Genomic DNA, 19,284 nt, shown 5'->3' on the forward strand with positions numbered 1-19,284 from the left:
ATAGAATAGTGTAGGTTAGATAGGCTTCAGATTGGTTCCACAGGTTGGCGTGACATCCAGGGCTGAAGGACCAGTACTGCGCTGTAGAAGGATGTAAAAGGATGTCCAATAAATGGGAGGCTTTCAAGAGTGTGATAACAAGAGTTCAGAGTCATCATGTTCCTGTTAAGGGAAAAAGATAAGGCGGGTGGGATCAAAGAACAATGGATGAATAAAGGTATTAAGGTTCTTGCCAAGAAGAAAGAATCATATATTAGATATTGACAACTGGGCACAAATGATCCTCTTGAACAGCATGAAGGGTGTAGGGGCATTCTTAAGAGGGAGATTAGGAAGGCAAAGAGGGGATATGAGATAGCCTTGGCAGGTAAGGTTAAGGACAATCCAAAGAGATTCTACAAATACATTAAGAGCAAGACAGCAAGTAGAAAGAGAGTACAATCTCAAAGATCAAAGGTGTCATCTAACTCAGGAGATGGGAGAGATATTAAATGAATATTTCATGTCAGCTTTTACTATAGAGAAAGAAATGGAGACTAGAGAACTCAGGAAAATATTGATGTTTTAAAAAGTTTACATTACAAAATAGGAAGTGCCAGATGTCTTAGAAAATATAAATGTGGATAAATCTCCAGGACCTTATCTAGTGTATCCTAGAATGTTATGAGAATTAGGGAGGAAATTGTGGGGCTCCATGCAAAAATATTCATACAATTTATAAATATGGGTGAGATGCCAGATGGGGCAGTGGTTAGCACTGCTGCCTCACAGCGCCAGGGACCCAGGTTTGATTCCAGCCTTGGATGACTCTCTGTGTGGAGTTTACATGTTCCCCCCCTTTTCTGCGTGGGTTTCCTCCGGGTGCTCCGGTTTCCTCCCACAATCCAAAGATGTGCAGGTCAGGTGCTACAGTGCCCATAGTATTCATAGGTGCATTAGTCAGGGGTAAATGTAGAGGAATGGGGAATGGGCGTGGGTGAGATATTCCTTGGTGAGTGGGTGTGGATTTGTTGGGCTGAAGGACCTGTTTTCACACTGTAGGGATTCTAAGACTGGAGAGTGGCTGATACTGTGCCTTTGTTTAAGAAGGGATGTTAGGAGCAGCCTAGAACCTACAGACCCGAGGTTCTGACATCAGTCAAGGTAAATTGTTGGAGGTGGTTCTGAAAGATAGGATTTATATACATTCAGAGAGACAAGGACTGAATCGGAATAGTCAGCATGGTTTTGTGCAAGGAAACTTAGATTGAGGTTTTTGATGAAGTATCCGAGAAGATTGCTGACAATGGAGCAAAAGAGGTTGTTTATTCAGACTTTAGTGAAGCCTTTGGCAAGGTTCCACATGGTAGACTAATTACTGTAGAAAAGTTAGGTCACATGGGATTCACGGTGAGCTTGCCAATTGCATACATAATTAGCTTAATGACAGGAGACAAAGTAATGGTGGAGGGTTGCTTTTCAGACTGGAGGTTGGTGACCTGCGGTGTTCCACAGGGATCGGTTCAGGGTCCCCCTTTGTTTGACATTTATATAAATGATTTAGATAAGAATATAGAAGGCATGTTTAGTAAGTTTCTGGATGACTCCAAAATTGGTGGTATAGTGGACACTGAAGAAGGTTATTGAAGATTACAAAGAGATCTTGATCAAATGGATGAATGAGCTGAGGAATTTATCCATTATGCATTTATCCAAATTAAACTCCATCTGCCACTCCTCAGTCCATTCACCCAATTGAACAAGATCTCTCTGTAATCTTCGATAACCTTCTTCACTGTGCTACATTTTGGCAAAACAAACAAAGGTAAGACTTATATAATTAATGGTCGGGCCCTGGGGGATGTTGTAGAACAGAGAGACCAACGGGTTCAGGTACATAATTCTTTGAAATTTGCATCGCATGTAGATTGGATGGTTAAGAAGGCATTTAGCATATTTGTGTTCATTGCACAATGGACCTTGGAGTATAGGAATTGGGATGTTATGTTGAGGTTGTACAGCGCACTGGTGCAATACTGTGTCCAGTTCTGGTCACCCTGTTATAGGAAGGATATTATTAAGTTGGAGAGAGATTTATCAGGATATTGCCAGGACTGGAGGGTTTGAGTTTTAAGAAGAGGCTGGATAGTCTGAGACTCTTTTCACTGGAGTGTGGGACGTTGAGGTGTGACCTCATAGAGGTTTATAAAATCATGAGAGACATAGATATGAATGGCAAGTGTCTTTTCCCTCAGGTGGGGGATAATAAGACTAGGGGACATGTTTTTAGGTTGACAGGAGAAGGATTTTAAAAAGACATGAGGGGGATTTTTTTCTTGGGACGCAGGAGTGGTTTGTGTGTGGAATGAACTTCCAGAGGATGTGGTGGATGCAGGTGCAGTTATAATGTTTAAAAGACATTTGGATAAGTACAGGAATGTTTGGAGAGGGATATGGATCAAGCACAGGCAGGTGGGACTAGTTTAGTTTGGGATTATGATTGGCATGGACTAGTTGGACCAAAGGGTCTGTTTCAGTGCTGTATGACTGTATGTGGCTGGTTGAGTTTCTGGTCAATGGTAACACCCAGAATGTCAATAGTGGTGGATTCAGTAATGATAACACCATTGAATGTCTTGGGGTAGTGATTAGATTGTCTCTTGTTGAAGACAGTCATTGCTTGGCACATGAGGTCATGAGGTTACAGATTGTGCTGGAGTACAATTCTGCTGCAGTTGATGGCCCGCAGCGCTTCATGGACACCCAGTCTACAGTTGCTAGATCTGTTCAACGTCTATCCCATTTAGCATGGTGGTAGTGCCACACAACACGACGGAGGGTATTCTCAGTGTGATGGCAGGACATCGCCTCCACAAAGACTGTGCAGTGGTCACACTTACCAATACGGTCATGGACAGATGCATCTGCAGCCAGCAGCTTAGTAAGGATGAGGTCAGCTATGTTTTTCCCTTTTGTTGATTCCCTCACCACCTGCCGTAGACCCAGTCTAGCAGCTATGTCCTTTAGGACCCGACCAGCTCGATCAGTAATGCTGCTGAAGGAGAAAGTGGGTACTGCAGATGCTGGAGATTAGAGTCAAGATTAGAGTGTGGTGCTGGAAGGGCTTTTGCCAGAGACGTCGATTCTCCTGCTCCTCGGAGGCTGCCTGACCTGCTGTGCTTTTCCAGCACCACTCTAATGCTGCTGCTGAGCCCCTCCTGGTGGTGGGACACTGAAATCCCCCACCCCAGAGGACAGTTTGTACCCTTACCACCCACAGTGCTTCCTCTGAGTGATGTTCACATGGAGGGGTACCGATTCATCAGCCAAGGATGATACGCAATAATTACCAGGTGGTTTCCTTGCCCATGTTTCACCTGAAGCCATGAGACATCATTGGGTCCAGAATCAATGTTGAGGACCCCCAGGGCAGCTCTCTCCCAACTGTGTCTCACTGTGCCGCCACCTCTGCTGGGTCTATCCTGCTGGCAGGACAGGACATATCCAGGGACGGTGATGGTGGGGTCTGGGACATAGTCATACTCATGGAATCATATCTTGCAGACAATGTCAGGCTGTTGCTTGACTAGTCTGTGAGACAGTTCTCCCAATTTTGGCACTAGCCCCCAGATGTTAGTAGGGAGCACTTCGCAGGGTTGACAGGGCTGTTTCTGCCATTGTTTCTCCAGTGCCTACATCCATGCCAGGTGACCAGTCCAGTTTCATCTCTTTGTTGAGATTTTGTTGCAATTGATACAACTGCATGGCTAGGGCCTTTCCCCACAATGCTGAGAGTCTCGAGTCACATGTAGGCCAGACTGCAGGTTGGGACCACAACTTTCACATAATACATTAACAATGTAGATAATACATAACAATATAATACATTAACAATACATAACAAGATAATACATTAATGTAGATAATACATTAACAATACATTAACAATTGTTACTAAATTTGTAGATGACATAAAAATAGGTGAAAGGACAGGTATAGTGTTGAGGTAGCAAGGAGGCTGCAGAAGGACAGCCAATGAGAGTGAACAAAGAAGTGGAATACAATAACCAAAAGAGAAAATGCTGGAAAATCTCAGCAGGTCTGGCAGCATCTGTAAGGAGAGAAAAGAGCTGTGTTTCAAGTCTAACTGACCACTTGTCAAAGCTCAAAGTGGAATACAATGTTCGAAAGTGGGAAATTATTCACTTTGGTAAGAAGGATAGACTACATTCTAAACTAGGAAAGGTTTTGGAAATCTGAAGCACAGACAGACTTGGGTGTCCTAATTCAGGATTCTGTTAAGGTGAACACAAATGATCAGTTGGCAGTTAGGGAGGCAAGTGCATTGCTAGCATTCACTGCAAGAGAGCTAGAATACAAGAGCAGGGATATACTGCTGAGGTTGTATCAGGGTCTGGTCAAACCACATTTGGAACGTGGAGAGCAGTTTTGGACCCCATATCTAAGGGAGAATGTTCTCGTGCTGCGGGGAGTCCAAAGGAGGCTCACAAGAATGACCATTGGAATGAAAGACTGGTCCATATGAGGAGTGGTTGAGGTCTCTGGGTCTGTAATCGATGGAGTTTAGATAGAAGGGGGAAGGGGGAAATTCTCATTGAGAATCTCTTAGAGAATACTAAAAGGCATGGACAGAGTGGACATGGAGAAAATGTTTCTGTTAGTAAGAGAGACAAGGATCCGAGAGCATAGCCTCTTAGCGAAGGGACAATCCTTTAGAATTGAGATGAAGAGGAAGTTCTTCAGCCAGAGGGTGGTGAATCTGTAGGACATTGCGGTGGAGGCTAAGTCTTTGAGAGCAATTAAGACAGAGATAGATAGGTTCTTGGTTGGTGAGGGGATCAAAGATTACAGGGAGAAGGCAGGAGAATGGAGATGAGAAATATATCACCCCTGACCGAATGGCCCCATTCTGCTCCTACACCTTCTGCAGAAATCCAGGATCTAATCTCATGCTGCCCCTTACCCTGCCCCTCACCCTGACCCTGACCCTGACCCTGACCCTACCCCAGCCCCAGACCCTGTCCCTCTCCCCGAGGAGTGTGGGACGGGGACGGGGAAGGGGTCGGGGACGGGGTGAGGGTCAGGGTCAGGTTCAGGGACAGGGACAGGGACAGGGTCAGGGTCAGGGTCAGGGTCAGGGTCAGCTTCAGGGTCAGGGTCAGGGTCAGGGTCAGGGTCAGGGTCAGGTTCAGCTTCAGGGTCAGGGTCTGGGTCTGGGTCTGGGTCAGGGAGAGGGAGAGGGTCAGGGTCTGGGTCTGGGTCTGGGTCTGGGTCTGGGTCTGGGTCTGGGTCAGGGAGAGGGAGAGGGAGAGGGAGAGGGTCAGGGAGAGGGAGAGGGTCAGGGTGTTGATCTCACTCTAACCCAGGCCTGGACTGGAGCAGCTCAGTCCCTGGCTCCTCGGCTCACGCCTGCGGCCTGTGAGGCCTACTCCCCCGCGGTCTCTCGTACTTCCAGAGGCCGGGCCTACCCCCTCCCGCCTTAGGCCGACAGTCACTCACCGCGGGGCCACCCGACCGCTCCATGGCCGCCCACTGCCGGAAGGAGAGCGGACCCGAGGCCCGGACAGAGACCACCGGACAGCGCAGACCCCGCCCCCTGCTCCTGTCAGTCACACAGACCCTGCCCCTGCTCCTGTCAGTCACTCAGACCCCGCCCCCTGCTCCTGTCAGTCACTCAGACCCCGCCCCCTGCTCCTGTCAGTCACTCAGACCCCGCCCCCTGCTCCTGTCAGTCACACAGACCCCGCCCCCTGCTCCTGTCAGTCACACAGACCCCGCCCCCTGCTCCTGTCAATCACTCAGACCCCGCCCCCTGCTCCTGTCAGTCACTCAGACCCCGCCCCCTGCTCCTGTCAGTCACACAGACCCCGCCCCCTGCTCATGTCAATCACACAGAGTCCGCCCCCTCCCCTGTCAGTCACACGGACCCCGCCCCCTCCCCTGTCAGTCACACAGACCCCGCCCCCTCCCCTGTCAGTCACACAGACCCGCCACCTCCCCTGTCAGTCACACAGAGTCCGCCCCCTCCCCTGTCAGTCACACGGACCCCGCCCCCTCCCCTGTCAGTCACACAGAGTCCGCCCCCTCCCCTGTCAGTCACACGGACCCCGCCCCCTCCCCTGTCAGTCACACAGACCCTGCCCCCTCCCCTGTCTGTCACACAGACCCCGCCCCCTCCCCTGTCTGTCACACAGACCCCGCCCCCTCCCCTGTCAGTCACACAGACCCGCCCCCTCCCCTGTCAGTCACACAGAGTCCGCCCCTCCCCTGTCAGTCACACGGACCCCGCCCCCTCCCCTGTCAGTCACACAGACCCGCCCCCTCCCCTGTCAGTCACACAGAGTCCGCCCCCTCCCCTGTCTGTCACACAGACCCCGCCCCCTCCCCTGTCAGTCACACAGAGTCCGCCCCCTCCCCTGTCAGTCACACGGACCCCGCCCCCTCCCCTGTCAGTCACACAGAGTCCGCCCCCTCCCCTGTCAGTCACACGGACCCCGCCCCCTCCCCTGTCAGTCACACAGACCCTGCCCCCTCCCCTGTCTGTCACACAGACCCCGCCCCCTCCCCTGTCTGTCACACAGACCCCGCCCCCTCCCCTGTCAGTCACACAGACCCGCCCCCTCCCCTGTCAGTCACACAGAGTCCGCCCCTCCCCTGTCAGTCACACGGACCCCGCCCCCTCCCCTGTCAGTCACACAGACCCGCCCCCTCCCCTGTCAGTCACACAGAGTCCGCCCCCTCCCCTGTCTGTCACACAGACCCCGCCCCCTCCCCTGTCAGTCACACAGAGTCCGCCCCCTCCCCTGTCAGTCACACGGACCCCGCCCCCTCCCCTGTCTGTCACACAGACCCCGCCCCTTCCCCTGTCAGTCACACAGACCCGCCCCCCTCCCCTGTCAGTCACACAGACCCCGCCCCCTCCCCTGTCTGTCACACAGACCCCGCCCCCTGCTCATGTCAATCACACAGAGTCCGCCCCCTCCCCTGTCAGTCACACGGACCCCGCCCCCTCCCCTGTCAGTCACACAGACCCCGCCCCCTCCCCTGTCAGTCACACAGACCCGCCACCTCCCCTGTCAGTCACACAGAGTCCGCCCCCTCCCCTGTCAGTCACACGGACCCCGCCCCCTCCCCTGTCAGTCACACAGAGTCCGCCCCCTCCCCTGTCAGTCACACGGACCCCGCCCCCTCCCCTGTCAGTCACACAGACCCTGCCCCCTCCCCTGTCTGTCACACAGACCCCGCCCCCTCCCCTGTCTGTCACACAGACCCCGCCCCCCTCCCCTGTCAGTCACACAGACCCGCCCCCTCCCCTGTCAGTCACACAGAGTCCGCCCCTCCCCTGTCAGTCACACGGACCCCGCCCCCCTCCCCTGTCAGTCACACAGACCCGCCCCCTCCCCTGTCAGTCACACAGAGTCCGCCCCCTCCCCTGTCTGTCACACAGACCCCGCCCCCTCCCCTGTCAGTCACACAGAGTCCGCCCCCTCCCCTGTCAGTCACACGGACCCCGCCCCCTCCCCTGTCAGTCACACAGAGTCCGCCCCCTCCCCTGTCAGTCACACGGACCCCGCCCCCTCCCCTGTCAGTCACACAGACCCTGCCCCCTCCCCTGTCTGTCACACAGACCCCGCCCCCTCCCCTGTCTGTCACACAGACCCCGCCCCCTCCCCTGTCAGTCACACAGACCCGCCCCCTCCCCTGTCAGTCACACAGAGTCCGCCCCTCCCCTGTCAGTCACACGGACCCCGCCCCCTCCCCTGTCAGTCACACAGACCCCGCCCCCTCCCCTGTCAGTCACACAGAGTCCGCCCCCTCCCCTGTCTGTCACACAGACCCCGCCCCCTCCCCTGTCAGTCACACAGAGTCCGCCCCCTCCCCTGTCAGTCACACGGACCCCGCCCCCTCCCCTGTCTGTCACACAGACCCCGCCCCTTCCCCTGTCAGTCACACAGACCCGCCCCCTCCCCTGTCAGTCACACAGACCCCGCCCCCTCCCCTGTCAGTCACACAGACCCGCCCCCTCCCCTGTCAGTCACACAGAGTCCGCCCCCTCCCCTGTCAGTCACACAGACCCGCCCCCTCCCCTGTCAGTCACACAGACCCCGCCCCCTCCCCTGTCAGTCACACAGAGCCCGCCCCCGCCCCTGTCAGTCACACAGACCCGCCCCCTCCCCTGTCAGTCACACAGAGCCCGCCCCCTCCCCTGTCAGTCACACAGACCCCGCCCCCTCCCCTGTCAGTCACACAGACCCCGCCCCCGCCCCTGTCAGTCACACAGAGCCCGCCCTCTTGCCCCCCTGAGATGTTGATGGAGGGGGCACCTTGTTCCTCCCTTTGCCCTGATCCAGGGCCATGATCTGATCTGATAGATGTCAATGTTCCACCATTTCCTGTGAGGAGCTTTGGGAGGCTGAGTCTGTGCTCGGCGCTAGACAAATGTAAGACTGACCTTTAGTTCTGCCTTGGGCCTAGCTGAAGTCCTTTAATTTTGTGTATTTTGGGTAATTTGCTGTGGTATGGACTGGGGAGGAATCATTTGGGACTATCTTTACCTCACGGTTCAGTCATGAAGGTTTTAATTTTCAATCTTTGGAACATTCTGGAAATCTGAAATGAGTGTCGGAAAGTTCTGGAAATCCTCAGCACGTTTGGAGAGGGACTGTCTCCGGAATGTGATCTCTGGACATTTAAACCACTCACCTTGTTTCCCTCTGTGTGTGTGTGTCTCTCTCAGACTGTCAGCTGACGTCCTTTAACGGGGGAAATCTGCCATCCTTACCCGGTCTGACCTACACGTGACTCCAGACTCACAGCCATCTGGTTGACTCTTAAAGGCCTTCTCAGGATGGGAAATAAATGCTGGCCTGGCCAGTGTCACCCACAAATACAGTGAGCACCTCTATCAAACCTCCCCACCTGCTCCACTTGATGAGGCCCACCAGCCGTGTCTGGACATTGATGTCCCTCAGCCCTTGACTTTGTCCAGTAAATCCTTCCCCTCCGCAACCTCTCCCAAGTTCTTGTCAGCCTTCCCACAGGACAGGGCTCAGAATTAGACATTGCTGAGCATCTCAGCAGAAAGTGAGGACTGCAGATGCTGGGGATCAGAGCTGAAAAATGTGTTGCTGGAAAAGCGCAGCAGGTCAGGCAGCATCCAAGGAGCAGGGGAATCGACGTTTCGGGCATAGACCCTTCTTCAGGAATCCTGACCTGCTGCACTTTTCCAGCAACACATTTTTAAGCCTGGACTTAGCCCACCATTCTGCTTATTACACACAGTGCATTAATGAAAGAACTGTCAGAGGCAGGGACCTGATGAAGTGTATCCCAGGACTTTGTGGGAGGCCAGGGATGAAGTTACAGGGCTGAAAATGTGTTGCTGGAAAAGCGCAGCAGGTCAGGCAGCATCCAAGGAGCAGGAGAATCGACGTTTCAGGCATCAGCCCTTCTTCAGGAATGTTCCTTGGATGCTGCCTGACCTGCTGTGCTTTTCCAGCAACACATTTTCAGCTCTGATCTCCAGCATCTGCAGTCCTCACTTTCTCCTTGAAGTTACAGGGCCCCTAGCAGAGATATTTGTATCATACACAGCCACAGGTGAAGTGCCGGAGGGTGGCTAATATTATGCCATGGTGGGTTGCTGAGTCAGCTTAAATCTCACAGGCTCCAGGGAGAGATAGCCAGTTGGATACAACATTGGCTTGACGGTAGAAGACAGAGGGTGGTGGTAGAGAGTTGTTTTGCAGACCAGATGCTGTGACTAATGGTGGCCCACAGTTATTGGTCATTTATATAAATGATTTAGATGAGAATTTAGGAGATATGGTTTGTAAGTTTGCTGATGGCATAGAGGGCATAGAATTAAGGTGAAAGGGGAGAGACACAAAAGAATACAGGGGGCAAATTTTTCACACAGAGGGTGGTGAGTGTCTGGAACGTACTGCCAGAGATAGTGGTGGAAGCAAATACAATTTTGTCATTTCATAAACATTTGGATAGGCAGATGGAAGGGATAGGTATGGAAGGATACAGACCAAACACAGGCAAATGGGACTAGTTTAAATTGTGAAAATTAGGCAGCTAGACAAGTTGGGACAAAGGGCCTGTTTCCATGCTGTGGACCTCTATGACTGTATGGGTCTAAGACACAGAAGTGAAGGACAGCATACTGCCAAAACATCAGAGAGAGTGCTGCACTGTTGGGGGGCAGCGCTGAGGGAGTGCTGCATTCCTGGAGGTTGGGTACGTGCTGTCAAAGGGTCAGTATTGTGGGACAGCTGCACAGTTGGAGTGTCAATACTGTTGGAGTGCTGAACCTTCTGAGGGCCAGTGCTGCAGTATTGGAGGTCATTACTCAGGTATTGACACACTGTCTCATAGTAAGTGGTGGAAGCACTGGTGTGCTGGCCATCTTCATTTTCTGATTTTATACCGAGACCCAGTCTGCTGTCTCATGCTGGTGGATGTAATTGATTCAAGGCCAATATTCATTTTGAGGAAGCATTAGAAGTTTGCCCTGAGTGTCAAAATATGTATCTCGGTCACCAAAAAAAAATATAAATGTAGGACATGTGGCATATTGCATTTTTTTTAGATCCTCATTGTGTGCAAATTAGCTTTAATGATTCCTATGTGTAAAACAGTAACTACATTTTAAAACTATTGTTTGCAAAGTCCAATTTAATGCCCCCAACCAGGTATGAAACGAACATGGATTCTAAGCCCACCAGCTCGGAGTTGCAGGTTCTCAACCACTGAACCCCTTCTCTGGAAGGGACATTGAGGCTCCTGATTAAGATCTCTTTTTGACATTACATGTCATTTACTCGTTCTCTCACCTGCCACTCCTATAACCGACACTCTTGTGTGCTGGAGTTTTCTTCCATATAAGGTATGGAATGTGGAGTGTCTCTGCAGTTTCCGTTGGGGCAGGTTCCTGCCCTCAGGGTTCTCTCTGTCTCACACACTCTGCCTTCCTGTATGTCTCACTGGGCCGTGCTCAGGCTTGTCTCAGACTCTCCAACTTTTCAATGTGTGCCTCAAAACTTTTAAACTGTTTTCCACTGTTTGCTTGTTTGTGGTTGGCATAGAATTTACAACCCGGAAACAGGGCATTCAGACGTCTGGTCGGTGATAGTGGTGTTTTTCACTTCTTTCACAGGATGTGGGTATTGCTGACAAAGTCAGCATCTGTTGTCCGTCCCTAAATGCCCTAAAACTGAGTGGCTTGTTCAGTTGTTTCAAAGGACAGTTAAGAGTCAACCACATTGTTGCAGATCTGGAGTCACGTGCAGGCCAGGCCAAGTAAGAACAGCAGATTTCCTTCCCCAAAGAACATTATTAAACTAGTTTACATTCTACATAAGCCACCTCTTTCCCATTTCACAACTGAATTCAGCAAAGAAGGATAAAAGGATTGACCAAGGGGGAGAAATAGAATAGGAGCGTAAGCTTGCCAGGACCATACAAACTTGGTAAGATCATCCTTCAGGCTTCTGTGCTCCAGGGACAAAAGGCCCAACCTATCCAACCCTCGCTTTATAACTCTTCCAGTCCAGGTAGCATCCCAATAACTCTGTTCTGAACTCTTTTTCGTTTAATGATATAGTAGGGTGACCAGAACTACATGCAGTACTGCAAGTGTACCCTCACCAATGTCTTGTACAGCTGATGTAAAAATGTCCCAATGCCCACACTTAATGCTCTGACCGATGAAAGCAAGCACACCAAAAGCCTTCTTCACCTGTCTACCTGTGACTCTACTTTCAAGAAGCTTTGAACCCGTACCCCTAGATCTCTTTGTTTTTTAACATTTCTGTACAAGTGCTGCCCTGGTTTGACTCACCAAAATGCAACATCTTACATTTATCTCAACTAACCTCCATCTGCCATGCCTCAGCCCACTTGCCCATTTGATCAAGCACAGCTATATTTCCAGATAACCTTCTTCACTGTCAACTATACCAGCAAGCTTGGTGTCATCCTCAAACTTACTAACCATACCTCCGAAATTCTCATATAAATCATTTATATAACTGATGAATGACAGTGAACCCAGCACCAATCACTGTGGCCCACCACTGGTCACAGGCCTCCAGTCTGAAAAACAGTCCCTCTGCCACCATCTTCCGTTAGCTACTGTCAAATCAATTTTGTATTCAGTCAGCTAGCTCCCCCTGGATCCCATGAGATTTAACCTTACTCAACAACCCACCAAAGACCTTGCTACAGTCTACTGCACTGCCCTCATCTACTTTCTTGGTCACCCCAGTTGCTATACCAAGCTGAGATGCATCCCAACAGGATGCTTTCTGTGGTGCAACCATTGCTAGGAGTCATTGTGGACATTTATGTAACAGCAGACCATATAATAACAAGGCCTGCTGTGTGCGGTTTGGGGTAAGGACATGGGAGGAGGTACTTCAAACCCTAAAATCGTTGAATTTGATATTGAATCAAGAAGGCTGCGGAGGTCAGCAGCAGAAAATGAGACCCTGTTTGTCCAGCTTGCGCCAAGCTGTGCTGGAACACTGCAGCCAGCCCTGAGACAGAGATGTTGGCCAGGGAATATGATGGTGTGTTGATGTGGCAGGCAACTGGAAGCTCAGGGTGTTTTATTTTTGCAGACAGAATGTAGGTGTTCTGTGAAGCAGTCACTGAGTCTACCCTTTGTTTCCCCAATGTAAAGGAGACTACACTGTGATCAGCGAATGCACTAGACTAGATTGAGTGAAGTGAAGGTAAAACACTGCTTCACCTGGAAGGTGTGCGTGGGGCCCTTGGATACTGAGGAGGGAGGAAGTCAATGGGCAGTTGTTACACCTTCTGTGGTTACAGGGGAAGATGCTGTCAGGGGGATGTTGGAGTAAAGGTGGAGTAGACCAGGGTGCACCGGAGGGAACCATTCTTGTAGAAGGCTGACAAGGGAGGGGAGCATGTGCCTGGTGGTGGCATCACCTGGAGGTGGCAGAAATGACAGGTAATGATCCTCTGGATATGGATGCTGATGGGATAGTAGGTGAGGACAAGAGGGAGTCCTGATGAAAGGTGGACTCTCCTGCTTCTCTGATGCTGCTCGACCTGCTGTGCTTTCTCCAGCTCCACACTTTATTGACGAGGACGCTATTGTGGGAGGGAAGAGAGAGGGTGAGGTCTGAAGTGCAGGAGGTGAAAATGGACCCAGCTGAGGGCCCTGTCAACTACTTTGGTTGAAGCAAGTGGACAACCTTGCGGTCCCTTTGTCAGAGTTAGCATCATCAGAATAGATATGACAGAGACCAAGGAACTGAGAGAATGGAACAGAGTCATTACGGAAAATAGGGTGTGAGGATGTTGAGGATGTATCGTCAAGATAACTGTGGGAGCCAGTGGTTTTGTAGTGGATAATGGTGGCCAGCCTATCCCCAGAAATGGAAACACAGACGTGGAGGAGAATGGAGGAGTCAGAAATGGACCAAGCGAACGTGAGAACAGGGTAGAAATTGGGAGCGAAATAGATAAACTTTTCCAATTCCGGATAAGGAAGGGAAGTAGTACTGGTGATGTCATTGACGGACTGGAGAAAGTGGTGTGGGTGGTGACCAGAAAAGGATCGAATAAGGAATGTTCCACACACTCTACAGACAGACATGACTGGGGTGTGCGGATGGGTCTGTTTCTATGCTGTACATCTCTACGACTCTATGTTGAGAGCGAGGACAAGCTCTGCCAAACGGAGGCAGAGAAAAGGCCCGAACTATCTTCATCCACCACCACCCTCCTCATCCTCGCCAACCTTCCGACTTAATACTTGTCCAAATGTCTTTTGAATATTGTAATTGTACTCCCCTCTACAAACTTGTTCGATTTACACACCACTCTCTGGAAAAGTTGCCCCTCAGCTCCCTTTTAAACCAGAGACAAAGTTATTAGGGGTGGTAATGAAAATTGTAAATAGTTGAAAATGGACCAGCTATGCTGGGAACTCCTACAGGACAGGACCTAGAGATATGAGGGGAAAGTAACAAACCAGGAGGGTAGGTCACATTCTGCTATTGTAAAGCTGGAGGGTACCTGGATGGAAGAGGAGAGGCTCCTCCAGCTTGTGTTAAATTTTGCTGGAACACTACCGTAGGCCAGAGACAAATGTTAACACAACAGCATTGATGTGGCAGGCCTCTGGAAGCTGTGGTTGTGTTTAAAAAACCTGTCTTTCCCTATTTAAGCAATATCTTACAGGCCAAGACCAGAATTAGGCCAGTTAGCCCAAAGTCTCCTCCACCATTTGATCATGATGTTTCTCCACCCCATTAAGATGGGTTTAGTGGCCTTCTTGAGTGAGTGACCCAAGAAAGGGAATGCATTGGTGGGCATTTCCAAAAAATGCTGTAGACTATAGAACAGTCCCTCCATAGTGATGGGTGGCCAACATAACCCCCACATGCAAAAGGGGGAGGAAGGAAGAAGGGCTAATGCCCGAAACATCAATTCTCCTGTTCCTTTGATGCTGCCTGACCTGCTGCACTTTTCCAGCTCTAATCTCCAGCACCTGCGGTCCTCACTTTCTCCTAGAGGAAGGTAAAACCAGGAATTACAGACTTGTCAGCCTGCTGTCCATAGTTTGGGGGGGGGGGGGGGGGGGGGGGGGGGTGGAAAGAAAGGAGTGTAAAGATAGACTAAAGGAGGTTTCTGTTGACTGGGAAAATTCAAGCTAGGGGCTACAATGGGCCCCACTTATGCCTTTAACTTTATCCCTATAAAAGGCTGAAATTTAGAGAATTTTTTTGGTGATGAACCTGTGGCATTATTTGCCCTGAAAATGCTTCAGGCAAAATTGAATATTTAAATAAAGTTATATATAGCACATGAGACAGATCAAATCATACAGGGTTAAAGCAGAAACAGGCCAAGTTAAATGATCATAAGGGTTGTAGAGCAGGCTCAAAGGCCAACTCTTGCTTCTATTCTGTTCCTTGTGAAGTGATTAGATTCTAGAAATTATCATTTAGTAATTGACAGAGCAAGTAATGATTGAGACAAGATATCCATGACCAAAAGTCCATTTTATTATTCTACAATTGAACATGTATAAACAAGCAGTTATGTAACATTTCATAGTTTAAGCTTCCAGAAATCCAGAACATGGGATTGGAGCAAAAATATAATACCTGCAAGCTCCAACATCCCAAAATCTTCCAATCCTATCATGAGTTATTGACAGGTTATAGGTGATTTCTTGAAGATGCTACTTGGTAGTGTGCAAGGTTTCTGTTACTGTCAGAAGTTAGCAAATCGGAAGTTCTCATGTTGGGTCTAATTCTCAAGTGGAACACAAATGGTGCTTTCATTCCCACCTTGATGATTTTTTTTAAAAAAAAAAAAAGAGACTTGAAAGACAACTCTTGCCAGTAATTCCAAAAGGAATGAAACTTGGATGTTTCTCACAAAAAAGGCTTCAAATATTTCACACATGCCATTTAAACCAAGGATCAAAAGATGATCTTGGATTCAAGTGGGTTTTTACAATGTGGCAAGGTGAAAGTTAGACCAACCAAATTCATCAATAGAAAAAAGGTTTTGGGAAGGTGACAATCAAGACAAGTCTAAATTAGTTCTGATCCCTACAGCAAGTTAGAAGCACTTGCGATGGACAATGGACGGCCCAGACTCATCATACTCCTGCTTACTGATCCACATTTGCTGGAAGGTGGAGAGAGAAGCCAAGATGGAACCTCCGATCCATACTGAATACTTCCTCTCTGGGGGAGCTATGATCTTAATCTTCATTGTGCTCGGAGCCAAGGCTGTGATTTCCTTCTGCATCCGATCAGCAATACCTGGGAACATGGTGGTTCCACCAGACAGGACAGTGTTAGCATACAGATCCTTCCTGATATCTACATCACATTTCATTATACTATTATAAGTGGTCTCATGGATGCCAGCTGACTCCACACCAATGAAGGAGGGCTGCAACAAGGTTTCTGGGCACCTGAAGCGCTCGTTGCCGATGGTGATGACCTGACCATCAGGCAGCTCGTAACTTTTTTCCAAGGCTGAGGAGGTGCTGGCTGTCTGCATCTCAGCTTCAAAGTCCAGGGCCACGTAAGCAAGTTTCTCCTTGATGTCACGCACAATCTCCCTCTCGGCTGTGGTCGTGAAGGAATACCCACGTTCGGTCAGGATCTTCATCAGGTAATCAGTGAGATCCCGGCCAGCCAAGTCCAATCTCAGGATGGCATGAGGCAAGGCGTACCCTTCGTAGATGGGCACGGTGTGGGACACGCCGTCACCAGAATCTAGCACAATGCCAGTTGTACGCCCGGAGGCGTACAAGGACAGCACGGCTTGAATGGCAACGTACATGGCTGGTGTGTTGAAGGTCTCAAACATGATCTGGGTCATCTTCTCCCTGTTGGCTTTGGGGTTGAGGGGTGCCTCCGTGAGGAGAACAGGATGTTCCTCTGGGGCTACTCGCAATTCGTTGTAGAAGGTGTGGTGCCAGATCTTCTCCATGTCATCCCAGTTGGTCACAATACCATGTTCAATTGGGTACTTCAGGGTCAGAATGCCCCTCTTGCTCTGGGCTTCATCTCCAACATAACTGTCTTTCTGACCCATTCCAACCATCACCCCCTAGAACAAGAAACAAAACAGAGGATGGAACAAATCAGGATATTTTCAGGAGGCAGCTTGACTGGCAACAATCTTGAGCTGTAAGTGGTTTCGGAATTCCTTTGTATTGGGATTAAGATCATGTTCTAGCTTGTTACTACACCTAGTAGGTAATAGGCAATTTCACATGTTTAGCCATTATTCAACCAACCTTTTACTAACTAGCATAACAGGACCAACTAGATCTTCCTTCCTAGTGGAGGGATTAATTGCAATTCAAGTTTGGTGAGAAAGTTTTAAACTACAAAGGAATTAACAAGCTAGTATAAAGAGTCATGGTACAAAAAGACTGCTTGCCAGTTTAGTCTACAGTGATATCACATCTGATGAGACACGTTCACTTAATTAACAGCTTATTTATGGCTGTGGCCTAGAAGTGTTTAAACTCCATTTCCCTGACCTCCTAAATTTCTAATAATTAAGAGGCTAACTTTGTCTATTTCTAGGCAAAAAAGTGAGGTCAGCAGATGTTGGAAACCAGAGAGTTTAGATTAGAGTGGTGCTGGAAAAGCACAGCAGGTCAGGCAGCATCAGAGGAGCAGGAAAATTGACGTTTTGGGCAAAAGCCCTTCATCAAGAATTGCCAAAAAAGTTGACTTTCCTGCTCCTCGGATGCGGCTTGACCTGCTGTGCTTTTCTAGCACCACTCTAAACTTTGCCTATTTCTAGCAAAATGGAAATTGGGGCTTAGCAAGGATAGAGTGTTTGAACCACTGAGTTTCAGTAATAACACATTGTTATCACTAACAGTTCATAGCATAGAAAGGAGGCAAAGCTTAAGCCTACAGTGAATTCAATTTGTACCTTCCAGTGATTAATTGAAGGTGTTCTGTACAGATGTAAGGGTGCCAGTATAGGACCAGGGTGGACAAAGTCAGAAATCAATGCTGGGGGACTTCACTCAACTCAAAACCTTGTAATTTCAAATAAGCCTGTTGGACTATAACAGGTTGTGACTGCTGACTGTGCTCCACACTAACTTGTGATTAAAAGTACACTTGAGTGCTGGGAATTAAGTTGTACAGTTAAGTGCAACTACTTTAATTGGAACATCCCACAAACAGTAAGCCAGTGTTTGAAAGGTCTTAGAGGAGACATTTACATCATGAAATAGGAATTCCTCACACAGCCCTAGGTATTTCCAGTACCTGAGGAGATGCACGACTTCCCCAAACAAAGGTAGGCACCGCTTGGACAGTACAGCATTAGAGCTTATCCACAGGGCAGACCATTGAGAAAATGGACACTGACATTTTTCAGTAAACTGAAGGGCCACCACTTACACCAAGGGGGAAACAGCTAATTAAAGCCATCAAGTGACACCCATATTCCAGGAATGGAGTAAAATTAGCTAAACTGTCACTTTATAGAGGGGCTAAGGGGAAAAAGGAACACAGAGGTACCATTCCCAGTCTATTCTGGGGAGACTGCTCTTTGTATTAAAAAGTTTGTCAGAAGGGTAAGTTTTTAAAAACTTGGAAAGGTTGAGGTACCAAGAGGCAAGTCAAATGACACAGCTTTGATAAACTCACATCACCTCGTTGCCAGTTTTGAAAGTGATAAGGTAAATTTTGGTCCTGTTGTATCCCTCACTCAATTGGAGTAGGCTCAAACCCTTGCCTCAAAAAAAAAAGTCAAAGAAGTCAATTACATCCCACACTTGAAGACAAGTTTTCCCATCACTAAGTGAATGAAATTAAAGTGGACAAGTAAATCAGTTGTTCACATTTTCATTTCAGTAATTGTTAAGCACTACAGCTTTAGTGATTAAATTACTTCAGGTTAATTGACATTTATATCTTGAATGAGCCAAAAAGCAGCAAATACTTCTCATTTTAAAAACTCACCTGGTGACGGGGGCGTCCCACAATGGAGGGAAACACAGCCCTGGGAGCATCATCACCTGCAAAGCCAGCCTTACACATTCCAGACCCATTGTCGACCACCAGAGCTGCAACATCATCTTCGGCCATGGTTTAGAATCTGCAGGAGGTGACTGAAAGAGACAAAAGGAAAGAAAGCCATTAAAAAAAAATGGCCAAAGTACACATTTTACAGACCAAATTGATGTCCCCTCAAGGACAATTTACAAGAACCCCAGCAACTTGCACAGTTTAAGAGTAACAGCATTAATTTTTGGGGGGAATAAAAAACCTTCCCATCACCTTCTGGAAACGATCCTGTTTAAGCTGTTACTTCCAAGGTAACAGATATGCTTCCTTGCAGAGCCACTTTCTTTAAAGAGCATGAATCTCCACCCACATTCCCATCACATGAAGCAGCCAGCCAATGAAATGCAGCCAGACAAGCCATTGATGTGCAAGTGGGTGGAGTTCAATCATGCAATTATTTTGTGACTTCCTGGTATTATTCACTCCTTGAAACATAAAATATCCCATCCCAAGCCTAATTTTGGTATTCATTTCTCGTTTGAATTAATATTCATAATTGGATTTAACCATTTAGTGAGTGGACTTAGTAAGTCCACAATTCCCTGGTGACTATCAAGTGATGCTAAGCTCAGGCACCATACCCCTGGACACAGAAGGCATAAGCAGCAATTTGAAATGATGCTGGTTCATCCATTTTAAACACTGAAATATTTTACAGGAAGGACTACCAAACTGA

At 48.8% G+C, this 19,284-nt stretch overlaps 2 protein-coding genes across 4 annotated transcripts in view; both read right to left on the bottom strand.

Annotated features, from left to right (window-relative positions):
- The window catches only part of LOC140476836 (uncharacterized), a 63,861-nt gene extending 58,254 nt beyond the window's left edge, over nt 1-5,607 (bottom strand). For all 3 annotated transcript variants that reach the window (XM_072569649.1, XM_072569648.1, XM_072569650.1), the window contains exon 1: nt 5,500-5,607. In XM_072569649.1, coding sequence (XP_072425750.1) covers nt 5,500-5,523 — 24 coding nt within the window. In that variant the 5' untranslated portion in view covers nt 5,524-5,607. The remainder of the gene's footprint in view (nt 1-5,499) is intronic.
- A 9,750-nt stretch (nt 5,608-15,357) lies between these two features.
- On the bottom strand, nt 15,358-18,924 carry LOC140476840 (actin, non-muscle 6.2-like). Its single transcript, XM_072569655.1, has 3 exons — nt 18,822-18,924; nt 18,504-18,652; nt 15,358-16,617 (listed from the first exon to the last, which is right to left on the bottom strand). The coding sequence occupies exons 2-3, from the start codon at nt 18,627-18,629 to the stop codon at nt 15,613-15,615; spliced, it is 1,131 nt and encodes a 376-aa protein (XP_072425756.1). The 5' UTR covers nt 18,630-18,652; nt 18,822-18,924; the 3' UTR covers nt 15,358-15,612.
- Nucleotides 18,925-19,284: the final 360 nt, after the last annotated feature.

This window comes from Chiloscyllium punctatum, chromosome 5 (assembly GCF_047496795.1).
Source record: "Chiloscyllium punctatum isolate Juve2018m chromosome 5, sChiPun1.3, whole genome shotgun sequence".
NCBI classification, from domain to species: domain Eukaryota; kingdom Metazoa; phylum Chordata; class Chondrichthyes; order Orectolobiformes; family Hemiscylliidae; genus Chiloscyllium; species Chiloscyllium punctatum.